At 30.0% G+C, this 13,115-nt stretch overlaps 1 protein-coding gene across 1 annotated transcript; it reads right to left on the bottom strand.

Annotated features, from left to right (window-relative positions):
- Nucleotides 5,185-6,178, bottom strand: LOC109329293. The gene has a single exon (XM_019562974.1). It carries the CDS (start codon nt 6,107-6,109, stop codon nt 5,444-5,446), a length of 666 nt encoding a protein of 221 aa, XP_019418519.1. The 5' UTR covers nt 6,110-6,178; the 3' UTR covers nt 5,185-5,443.

A 13,115-nucleotide genomic window follows, 5' to 3' on the forward strand; every position in this document is an offset into this window, starting at 1 on the left:
TCTCTTCCTTGAAATATTAAAATTTAAAAGTTTTTCCTTGTACCTATTTGCGGCGCCTAAGATCCCTAAATTCTGGCTCTGCCATTGCCTTGTGCCAATTATAGTTAATATTCAACATATTTATACAGAAACCTTATGTCCATATATATCCTAACTTTTTTTCTACACTATCTTCCCACTTGCAAAAATATACACAACACATGAAGTTTGCAAGGAGTATATAGAAGCATGGGGTGACTTTACCGAGGGCAAAGGGCAGAGAGGCAAAAAGAAAGTGTGAAAAGTAGACACATAGAGAAAAAGAGAGAATTCCAAAATTAACTAGAGTAACTTCGAATCCAATAACAATGTGTGATTAGAAATACTAGAAGAGAATAAACATTGGTTTACCAAAGGTATAAATATGAACTAATCTCCATCGACATGTGTGATTGTCTCTCTAACAAATTTTGTTCACAGGAATTGATCATTTGATCTTTCACTCTATCAGAAATTCAATAAAGTTCTATATCACTAGACCAATGTCTTATCAACAATTAAATATTGGTTAAGTTAAAGTTGTAGTGGAAGCCACCTAAGTCCTAAAAACTATAGGTAGGTTATAGAGTATAGGGGTTGAGTAGGGTGTAAGGTAGCAATAGATACTAGCTAGGTGGGTAATAAGTGCTTTTTATATAATTTAATTTTGTATTATGCGCACATGACGAGGTGGTAGCTTTCTTTGCATCGAGCCCAGTAAAGTGTGACCACCACCATCACCATCCATATTAATCTGGGTACTTGTTGTTCTATGTTGCTCTTGTTCTTGTTCTTGTTTTTGTTTTTTCATTTTCTTTACCACGCGCTTTCTTTCTCTCTTTTTTAATCCTGTGGAGCCCACTCTCCAGATTCACTTGTCGTGCCATCACAGACATCCGTGCGGCGCGTGTGCTGTTTTTCTGGGTCTACTCACTCCACACTCAGATTTTCAACTTTAGGTAAATATAATTATTTATGAGAATTAAGAAACGATACTATTGTGATCACTTTTCAAATTATTTTCTGTTTCGAGTTAAAAGAAAAGGTTTTTAAGTTAGTACTATTCATTAACTTTTTGTTAGTTTTATAATTTTAAACTCATTTTATAATTACTCAATTCATATAACTATTATAGGTTCTTCTATTCTACACTATCTAAATTAAATTTGTGATTTTTTGATGAAAATTGGAAATTATGAAAAATAAGATTGGATAAGATCAAAACAGATTTTTGTATAGAATTTGAAAGCATATAGTGATTTGGATCTAATAAGTTGTTATAAATAAAAAATGTAATTGATAATTCGAAAAGTAATTTATGGAGTATTTCAATAAAAAAATATCTATTTAAACTAACAAAACCTGCTATTATAAAATCATACATTTTGTATTGAACTTTTTTAATTGTAATAATAAATAATGTATTGTTAACAGGCCATGAACCAGACTAATATTTTTAGTATTATTAATGATATTTTCCACTCTCTTAGTTAAGAAATTAATCTTTTTCGGATGTGTGACTATTTCTTTTAACAAATGTCACTGTTAAGATTTGAATTCTTAACTTTTTGATTATTCTAAAGATCAAATGGAGCCTTATGGTACTTGATCAATATATTGTTGGTGAGAGAAACGAATTGAAAGTATGCAAAAAAAATTTAAGTTAATTAAATGATCTTAGTAAGTTTTCCTCTTCTGCTAATGGGCCAGGCCAGTCTTGAGTTGCAATTTCATGACATGTTCAATTCCTAAAATGAGTTCTCAAAATCTTATTCCAAGTTACCCACATCCATCAATAAAACCTGACTAATTCACCAAACTAAATTAAATAGGTTCATAAAGTTGGTGTGTGTAATTACTAGTGATCTATTTATAAAAGAAATATATCATCCAATCTAGCAAATTAAGTCAACCCTTTCCCTCATTAACTAAATGCATTGCTTTGGTAGCACGTGAAGTTTCGATTAGGTAGATAAAATGCATAATAATAGGGTCCATTGTTTATCATTCGTATATTTTGTTTGTGTCAGCATAGAAACTGTTTATGCTTATTTAATTACTAGGAAGAAGAAAAAACATTAGGACATACACTACATATTTTAATGTAGACATAATACTTCGAGGTGCGAACATTTGCAGCATGACAAGATTGAATATCCAATTGAAATTGTTATGCTTGTAATTGTAATTATATCATTCAACATTCATTTTTAATTATCAACGGCTCTTCACAAAAAGTAATACAAATGAATGATATATGATATACTGAGTGCATATAAATCTTTACACATATTTACATTAAGAGTGTTATATTTATGCACTATCAGTATAAGATTTATATATAGTTACTATATCATTCACTATTAATTTGAATGACTTTTTTGAAAAGTCGATGATAATTAAATGTGAATGGCCGAGGTTGAAGTGACAGAGATGAAGTTGTTTGTTAGGGAGACAGGGCAAGTGTCTGGGCTGAAGTTGGGGCCGTATTAGAATGAATGGCATTGGGTCAAGGGAGGGCTACCATAAATATATAGATAGAGTGGTCCCTCATAAAAGACTGGGTTTGCTTTGCATGGGACATTAGAGTCACTAAAAGTTAGTCCCTACATAAGAATTAAGAAGAACCTCCTTCATTATTAATTCCTATTCCATTCTTCTTCCACACATGATCCCATTATCATATAATATTTCATTACTAATAATTTGTTTATATGATAAGATAAAAGGCAAATTAATAGACCAAAGTGAGTTGAACTTACCAACGGACGTTGGTTCAAGTGGTATATGTTTGATTCCCCTTAAGCAAAAAATGCCCGTTGCGAGAATACTTGTGGGAAACAAAAAAAAATGAGTTGAACTCTTGAAGGGACATGGGTATTGTTATTTTGCACTGTTTTTGGGAATGAAACAGGCTTTAACTGCACTCAACAGGTGCTAAACTGGCCCATGCAAACCTTTTCTATGATCATCACATTTTTTTAACCTCAAAATATTTAAATTTATTTTATGACTCCTCTTCTCATTTTTCTTAAAATTATCATGCTAAACATGGTAGTCCGTATCATATTTTCTTTAATAATTGTAATATCCTTCTTTTTGTTGGAAAAAAGTGACATATTCTACTCGATATCAAACAGTAATAATAATGCTTAAAACATGTTTACGCACATATATTTGATATCTACATAATTTTCATTCTCTACTTATAGTTAATCTCGTCTCATTTTTCTATATTATCACACTTGATATTACATAGATGTGAGGAGGTAATATAACTATAGGTGACATGTATAAAGTATTGTCTAATATCAAAATTCAGTACAATTATTGTTCAGTTTTTTAACTCAATTTGAATATCAGTGTTGTCAGCATTATGTGAGTTTTTTTTTAATCAATTCGGGATTTCCTGTTCATAATAAATAGTATCAGAACACTCCTGAATATTTGTAATGTTTTCTGCCAATTGGAAAGTCTAAGATGAGTGGTGTGGTTAATTAATAAATCTTGTATCAGACCGATAAAAAATAAATAAATATTGTATTAGAAAATATTGTGTAAATTGAACGCATTTAATTGGAGAAGAGACCCAGACTTAGTGTTTTAGGATTGAACTTAATATATGCACTAATAAGTGTTTTTTTTAATAATATAATCATTCATTATTTATATTGTTCTTTTGTATTAGGAAAGGATAGTCAGCAATGGAAGAAGAATGGTCGGTAGTAGGTGTCCGGCAGAATGCAAGAGATCAGATAGTTTGGTCAGATTATCGTCTAGACCCGCTTGGAGAGTACCTGAAAAGGCTCTCTGACGATCAAGTTAGTAAAATATTTTAGAGAGAGAAAAAAAGTACATAAAAGAGAAGTTAAAATAATAAGTGTAACAATAAATGAAAGAATGAAAATTAATTATACTCCTTGTGTGGGCTCCTTATTTATAGTGTCTGAGATTGTTGACATGACATCGGGTTATTGGTCAAAACCTAGTGGATACAACGTGATATGCTGGATTGTCTCTCTCTACTTGTAGGTTGTCGTTTGCCGAGTTGTCGGCGGCAGGTGGGGGTGCAAGCGGCGTAGCAGTTGGAATGTCAGACAGTACTTAGGGCGTGCATCACATTGATGATGGAGTCGGAGGCATTAATGGATTGTTAGAGACATTAATGGGGTGTCAAAAACATTAATGGGGTGTCAGAAGCATTTGTGACACTTTCAGCGAGTGTGGACCACACTGGGTGGGTAAGCACCAATGAAACTAAATGCAGCGCCTTACACGAGGCGGGGGAGAACACCGAAATTATTCGGGGCAGAACACATATGTTATTGATCCATCCTTAATTCATTTAAATCGAAGTAATACAAATGAAATAAATGATAATAAACCATGTAAAAAATTTGAAAGTAAAATATATATAGATATTACACTTTTTAAAGTTTTAGATCAATGTATGTGATGATAAACTTGCTTATTATTCATTACAAATCCTTCAACATTTGGAAGACCCAATCCTTTAAATCATTGGGGCCATATAGAGGGTGACTTGAAAGTAATGGATAAGATCATGAGAGATAATATATGGTGCCAAATATACCACACTAAAGAAATGGTCCAAGCTCATGTGTTAGGACAAGCCTACAAGTTTGAATGACAACATCAAAGTATGATAAGAACAAGAAGTTCAAGATTTGTACACTCACCAATATTTTTGAATGGACAAACTGATCGAGACAGAAGATATAGGTGAACTGAGATCTGCTAGACATATACTAAATTGAAAAGGTTTGTTTGTCAAGAATGATGTTTATGTGGAATATATTTTGATGATCCAAGAGCAAAACACTATAGGGATTTATATATAGGTTAGTATAAACTTTGATTCCTCTTATGGGAAAGCAAGCCCAATTGATAATATTTACAGTACATAAGTGCCCTTATTGGCATGAAAGGTGACCTATTTGGAGGCTCTTGCAGAGGACGAGTGCATTAAAACACTCATATTGGTGGACTTAAAGCTAGGATAAGACACCTTATCATATCTACCCTATTATTAATCATTATTCAACAATTTATTCATTACAGAAGATACATGGAATACTTCTAAATAGAAGGGTCTAAATTTTTTGGATGGATCTGCATTCAAATTTATGCTATGCCACTTGCTAATCAATAGTACAAACAATTTTATTCACATCTCATTTTTTTAACTAATTAAACATAACTTAATTAATAACAAATGCAAGTTTCAAGTTTCTTTTAATGTGTACATCAAGGAAGAAATATTTAACAATTAAACAATCAATTTCCACCATTTCATTTCCACAATTATAAACAAGGAAGAAGAGTAAATATGTGATCTATATATCAGTGTACAAATGTTATGTATACCTGTTTTCTGACATTTAACTAATATATATATGAACTATTATAATCTAGTAAAAAATTCTTCTGTCTTCTCCTTTTCTTTCCATTCTAAACCTATGAATCTGCATGGTGAGAACCTAAGCTTATATTCCGAAATGGTTTCAAGCTTAGGTGACCACAATTGATCCTTAGGTTTCACAAGCTGCTCATAATGTTTTTGCAACTCTGGAGTACTACAAAGGAAGCTATTACTACCAGGACTACCACCATTATTTTCTTCATTATCTCCTCCATTTATGAGCCTAATGAAGAATTCTGGCATGACCTTAATCAAAACCCTTCCATTAGAACCCTTCAAGTACTCAAAAGGGCATTCCCCAAACTTAATAGGGGACTTGTTATTAGCATATGAACCTAAAGCAGCAAGTGAAGAAGCTGAGAGAGTGTGATGAGATGAAAATAGATCAATAGGGATAACAAAATAGGTTTGACCAGGAATAAGAGCATCATCTATGGATAAAGAAGGAATAGGTTGACCAATGAAGAATGAATCTGCATGGCATAACATCTTATCTGGGAACTCAAACATAATCTCACCAGCTATGTGTTTTCCCATTAGAGATCTTGATGTTCCTTCCCAAAATATAAGTTTCACAGTTGATTTTGATGAAGTTGAAGATAATGTTTTTTTTGTGTGATGAAAACATGGAGTGATTACATTTCCCATATTGGAAGAGAGAAAAAGAGAGAAAAGTGGTTGTTATTGGTTAGAAGATGTGATTATTATGAAGAATATTAGAAGGGTAGGGTATATATATAGAGAGAGTGAATTGACTATGAGAAAAATAATAAAAAAGTAATTTTTGTTTTTATTGAGGAAAAGTTTGATGTGGTCGGTGGTCTGGTCAACCAAACCGGCTTTGAAAAGTTTTGGTCTCTCACTTATATAACATGTCTCTCCCGTGTTCAGTTCATAACAATAATTAAGAATAGGATTGGAGTTCATTATTCAGTATCCTCATACTAAGGTAAGGGATCTTATGTCTTTTAAAACTTCTTGTCTCATTTCCATATCCAATTAGAATTTGTCTCAATATACGTGAAGCAAAAATGTGTATACTAAGTTAAAACAAGTGATCCTTATCCCTTATATTATTATCTTTACCCGTGATTAAGGATTGAAACAGAGGTTGCTTTGGCTTAAACAACGTTCAACTCTTCTCCGATACTATACCTTTGTGTACTAGAATGTGAGAGGAGACATACTTTATAATTTATTTAATTAAAAATAATAGAAATTCCTCAGGGTTAAATTATTTTTAGTGCTACATGTTATAACTTGGGTTGTACTGAATTCTCGAACATATGAGAGAATCTCATATAAGGTAAATGAGTCTCTTTAATATATTGACTTACTTTATTTAAGTGCTTAAGATTATTTTATAGACCTAGACTCAATCTGGTTAAAAGTCTGGTCTTATATGTTAGAGTGACTTAAAGACATTCTATAATATAAGTAAGACATTTAAATAATTCATGACCTTTAGATATACTATGCCACAAATTTGACAAATCTAAAAGCCACTACCTAAAAGATCTATATATTATATAAAATAATTAATATAAATATATAATAAAATTATATAGGTTAGTTTATTATGCTTAATATATTTTTAAGAAGTTTTAGCATGTCATATTTATGTTAAATATATTTTTGGTGAAGCCTAAATTTGACATTTTTATTAGAAAAGATTAGTTTGATTTGTCATAGATCAGATATTAAGCTTCTCATATTGTAATATCTCTCCCCCTCTCGTATTAAAGGAGTGTCACCAACCCCTTAATTTGCAAAATCAGCTTATGAACGGAGATTTCAAGGCTTAACCCTTGACCAAGGTAACTAATTGTACGAGGGTTTTGAAATAAATGAGGTAAACTTGATAAAATTGTGTAAAAACTAACTTATTAACTAATTATACAAGTATTAATAAAATTAGTTAAAGTCAATTAATTTCTTTAATTTAATAATAAAATAAATAAATAAATAATTGTAATTGTTATTCATAATGTGTTATATGAAAAATTATTTCAATTAAAATTAAAATTGGTATTGTAAATCATAAATATTAATTAAGACTTAAGAGGCTAAATAAATACTATTTATTATACTAAAAATGACGAAACATTATACTCCATATAATTGGACTTTCGTTTGTACTTCAAATCATTGCATCTCGGCTTTTTAGTATCTACCTTATAAAAATAATAAAGAATAGAACTGTGTTGCAACGTGCCGTCTTTTATTTTTTTATAGGTGGGAAAATATATAAATTTGACCCTTATTTAATTTATTTTCGAGTGGATACATCGTGTACGCCCTGGTGGATGAACACTCATATTCACCCCTTCACTTTCCTACCTTTTTCCTCATATATATATATATACGATTTAACAATGATTAAAATATTATCGTTTTAGGGTGAAGATCTAGTCATTGTTATTTAGGCAAATTTTTGGTTTCAAACCTAAAAATAAAAAGCGTTCTCATTATATATGATTAAACTAAGTTCAAATTCTGCAGTCTGCAGATGATGTTATACGGTCCACCGTGTAGTGTAAACTGAAATATTAATTAAGGCTGAAAGCTACTAATTAATTGATGTAGGAGTTTTCATATATGGCCAAAACAAGGTGTTTGCATATTTATTCATCTTCTTTTATGCGAGATAGAGGCAGAGTATGAACGAACATTAGTTGGTGGAAAAAAGTCTTTTTAGTATTAGATGAGATATGTATTGGAGTGCTTGAACATGTAATTGGAAAGTTTTTCCGATGTTATATCATAGAGAGATTTGACAATACAAAGTAGAAGGATAAGAGTAAGACAGTAATATCAAGAGATAGAACGGAATATCTTTTTGGGGAAGTCCTCTATTTATAATGGATAGATGTGTCGAATATTTCCTTATAGTTGTTATTGACCTAGTCGACCAAATGGCTTTGTCGGGTCTGCCTCAATCAAGCAGAGATTACTTCCCCCGTGTTGGACGACTCTAGCAAGTCTTTACTATGTGGATAGTTGACTTATAGCTTGTGGTAGGCTATGTTGTCGTATTGTGGGTCTATATTGACAGAGAGTAGGTGTAATGTGTAGATGACATGCAGTTTGTGGTAGATGTCTGTGTTGTTCAGACGGTAGGACAGTCCTATGCAGGTGACGTAGCAGACGAATATCTAAAGTGCTCTTTGTATCTTTCTGGATTGTCCAATTGAATGGTCAAGATTCGAGAGTGTTCAAAATAGACTCATTTTGTTCGGTCTAAGATAGATAGTTGTCGCTCTTATCTGGCCGTGACATGTCTTTTTGGATTAGGAGTTGAATAATATATAGTTATAAAAAATAATAATTCGGATTATTTTTTACGAAATGGTAAAAAAATATTGAAAGATCATCTATAATAAACTTGGTTCCTCTTTGTTATTTCCATTTGGAGTATTAAAATAAAAAATAAAAATAAACACATAATATAACCCTTGAGATGCATGTATCTAATTTATCAATAAAAGTTGCCTTCTATTTGTTAACTAACCATAATATAATGGTTGCAAAACCTTATTATTATTTTTCTTCTTTTGATAGGGTGCAAACTGCAACCCATTATTTTCTATCCAATAGGCGTTATGGAATTAACTTAACAATTTTTTTACCAATCATATAATTTTGTTCTTGTTCTCGTATTAAAAAGGTTAATTAAGACGACTAATATTCTATAAAATTATATGTTTAATGAAGTTCTATTTATTTTTTTATAATATTTTTTTATTATAAAAGCATAAGGATCCTTGAACCCATTACCCATATATGAAGTCCTAATTCTTACAAGTACACACAAGAATAAGAAAAACGCATTACAAGTAAACAAATGATTCAAACCTAAAATATAGACTTTGTATTTCTTCACCACTTGACATTTAAGTAATGTTATAGAAATTTAAACATTATCCAACGACTAAAGTTAACTCCATTCGTTTTCATAATCAATCACATATTCTCCTAATTTCTTAATTTCATTATTAATAAACTTATTTGCTGATAAAAAAATAATCAATCACATGTTTACAAAATTAACAATCATATCCCTGTGAATTATATATACTAACATTATTGAACATAAACAACGAAATCATCCCTCCACAAAAATCTATTTATGTTTGAATTGGTTGACTAGGTTGATTTAATATATTAGCCCAATTAGTTATCATTCTTAATTAAAAGAAAAATATGGAAATATTTATTTAAAATCAGTAGGTATTCATTTCTTTCTGTTGGAATTTGTTGAAAAATGATATTTTGAAGTAATTTTTAATACACATTAGTGTGGTTATTTATGACGACTTTTAGGTTTGTGAAACTCAATAGTCCCACAATTTAGTTTGTTTATATAATTTAGCAATACCACGAAACTTATTAAGATGACGATCTGGTCGTGACTCAATATAATAAAAAAATATCATCGAGTAAGTCTGTGCAAGTTCCTTTCGTCATAGACAAATATATGATTATGAATCAAACCTAAATTGTCGGTTTATGACCAAGCTTAGGATATTCACGTGCCAATTTCCTACCTTTCTCTCAGCTACGTCTACTTGATTATCTAAAGCCAAATGACAGGTTAATTTGTTCACCATATTTGTATCTTCAAAAGGATGCACATAAAAGTAATGCAGTATAATAAATTTACTACACAAATAAATACAAAATTTACCATGCTTATGTATACTCTATATAGTATAAATTTACTATATTTAAGATCCAAATTAAGAACATAAAATATATTTGGGATAATGCATTGTTTGTGGCAAAAGAGAAAACTATATGCATAGCAAAGGAGTGTTTATGTTTGTGTTTGTATTCTATTTGTAATGAATGTTTGGGAAGAAAGTTTGGATAAATTCTATAAAATATGGTAGAATATTGCTTTAGCTTATTTATGCATATTGAGTGTTAGAAGCAACAATATAAATAATAGATTAAATGGATGTTAATCTAATTTCTAAAAATATATAAAGCTAGAAAATCATAAGTGAAATGCTCAAAAATAATTTAGAAATCATTCTTTAACCAATAAAAATTTCACAGAATTAAATAATTCCCTTTAGTTTTGGGGATGGGACTGAAATTATAAAAAGATAGTTTGTAAACTATTATTTTATTAAGAGAGGTGGTTGTGAACTTTTTTGGTACATAAAAAAACACTTATTTTTTCTCTCTCCTGATTTCAACACATGATAATTTTTTTTATCCAATCATTGTTTCTTTTAAAAGAAACTTGAAAGTTCCACGAAAGCTAAACATCTTTTTTATGGTAAAAGTTGGAAGGGATTTGTTGTCCCCAACCACGTCCCTGGTCAATCATAATGAAACAAAATTGATAAAGTTATGAATATTTTTTTTTTAACTGACGTGACATAATATGATTTGTCTGTGACAGAGTTTGAGACAAGAGATCCTTGTCCAAAATGGCCATTGACTCTTGCCAAGGTATAATTTTGTCTTGGGTAGTTGCAATATTATAAATAAATAAGAAAGAAACATAATGCTAATAGTCCTATAGTACAACTTGGGAATTTTGAATGTTAGTATTATATGACTGCGTGATAAATGAGCATACTTGCGAATTATATAGTATTTTGTTATTTTATCCTTACATCAATTCATTTGGATCAAATACTAACTATTAATATACAATATATTGAGGAAACTACTATATACATAATGTTATAAATGGTATTCTTTTATAATTTATTATTTTTTGTACGCCATTGAGATAACTACAAATTAATTATTTTTGCTAAGTAAGGTAAAAACAAAGAATTACTCAGTCAGACATCTAGTACTCTAGTAGGCTAATAATTGTGAATGTACTATTAATTAATACTTTTTATGTATTCACGTTGACATGGAGAAAACTAAGTTTTTTTATATATAAACTTAGATTTTGATAATCTTATAATATAAAAAGGTGTTCAACCTAATTTGATGTGTTTCTTTTGTGGTGTTGTATCTAAAAATATTGGGCCATGTCTTTTTTGGTTGTAATATTATTTAGAATTCAATGGCTAGATGGATGGATGTCCAACTCATAAATATAGTGTATCTCATTGAAAATTTCATGTATTTTATGAATTTCAGATGTCTATTTTAAAATAAAAAGTAGTGCATGTTTGGAACGATGATATGAGTCTCGATAACATTGTCAATAAACAAAATATTTACATTTATATGAATCTTGTATTCATGTTTAATAATCATTGAATTTTCAAAAAATAATACAAATAAGTGGTAGATGATATGTTGTCTGCGTATAAATTTTCACACCGATAATGCATAATTACTACAATATTTTTAAAATAGATAATTTGGACATATCGTTAAAATATTGATGTTTTTATGGTACTACCAAAAGTATTATATTACTATTTGAGTAAGGAACTAATCCATTTTGGATGCATAAATGTCTCACCCTACAAGTGTCGCTTATAGAAATTGAACATTTGACCTTGTTTTTCTTGGAATCTAGTGTGACCTTGTACTACTGAACCAACGCCTTGTTGGTTTTGGATAAATTGAATATATATATATATATATATAGGAAACAACATGTGGAATAAAATTTTATACACAATTAATACATCATTCAATATTAATTTGTATAATATTTCAGGTGTTTATTTTTAAAATAAAAAAGTAGTGCATGTTTGGAATGATGATATGGGTCTCGGTAACATTATCATTATGGTGTTGTACCTAAAAATGTAGGTCGTGTCTTTTTAGGTTGCAGTATTATTTGGAATTTAGTGGCTAGGTGGATGAGTGTTTAATTCATAAATATAGTGTTTCTTGTTGAAAACTTCATGTTTTTAAGGTATCTATTTCAAAATAAAAAGTAATGGAGGTTTGGAATGATGATATGGGTCTCGCTAACATCACTATGCCAGAATTGATTTCAACAACGCTTATGTGTTGAAGCTGTTAAATGTAAGGCATAAGAGAATTAACATCGTTTCTTCAATAAACGTTGTTAAATGTGTTATCTTTAACATCACTTATTGAAAAAAACGCTATTAAATGTGTTATCTTTAACAACGCTTATTGAAGCAAACACTGTTAAAAATTATACTTCATATATTTAACACCACTTCTTCATTAAATGATGTTAAATGTGTTATCTTTAATGACGCTTATCGAAAAAAGTGCTGTTAAATGTGTTATCTTTAACAACACTAATTGAAGCAAGCGACGCTTCATATATTTAACATCACTTATTCAATAAGCGCTGTTAAATGTTTGTTTTAGTGGGCGAGAATTTTTTCAAATTCAGAAACAAAATATCACACAATAGTATATATCACTCAGTTTAGTATTTCTCTTATTTTTCTTCTTCTCCATAAGTTACATTTTTCTCTCTTTTGTTTTTAGTTTCTCTTTTCAAGCAAGTTATCAATTTTTGTTTTTTCTCTTCAAGCATAAGGTAAATTGTTATCTTATTTTAGCTCATTTATTTCTCTATTCAGTAATAGTGTTATCTTTATTTATTGTGAAATTATGCAGCTATGATGTTCTAGGATTTTGGTTATGGTGAACATCGGAGGAGAAAGAATGAACGATTTGCGTAAGATCTTATTACTCATATGTTAAGGTTGAATGTAGTTGAAGTCGTTGGTGATTTAAC

The sequence above is a fragment of the Lupinus angustifolius genome, chromosome LG02 (genome assembly GCF_001865875.1).
Source record: "Lupinus angustifolius cultivar Tanjil chromosome LG02, LupAngTanjil_v1.0, whole genome shotgun sequence".
In the NCBI taxonomy this organism is placed as follows: domain Eukaryota; kingdom Viridiplantae; phylum Streptophyta; class Magnoliopsida; order Fabales; family Fabaceae; genus Lupinus; species Lupinus angustifolius.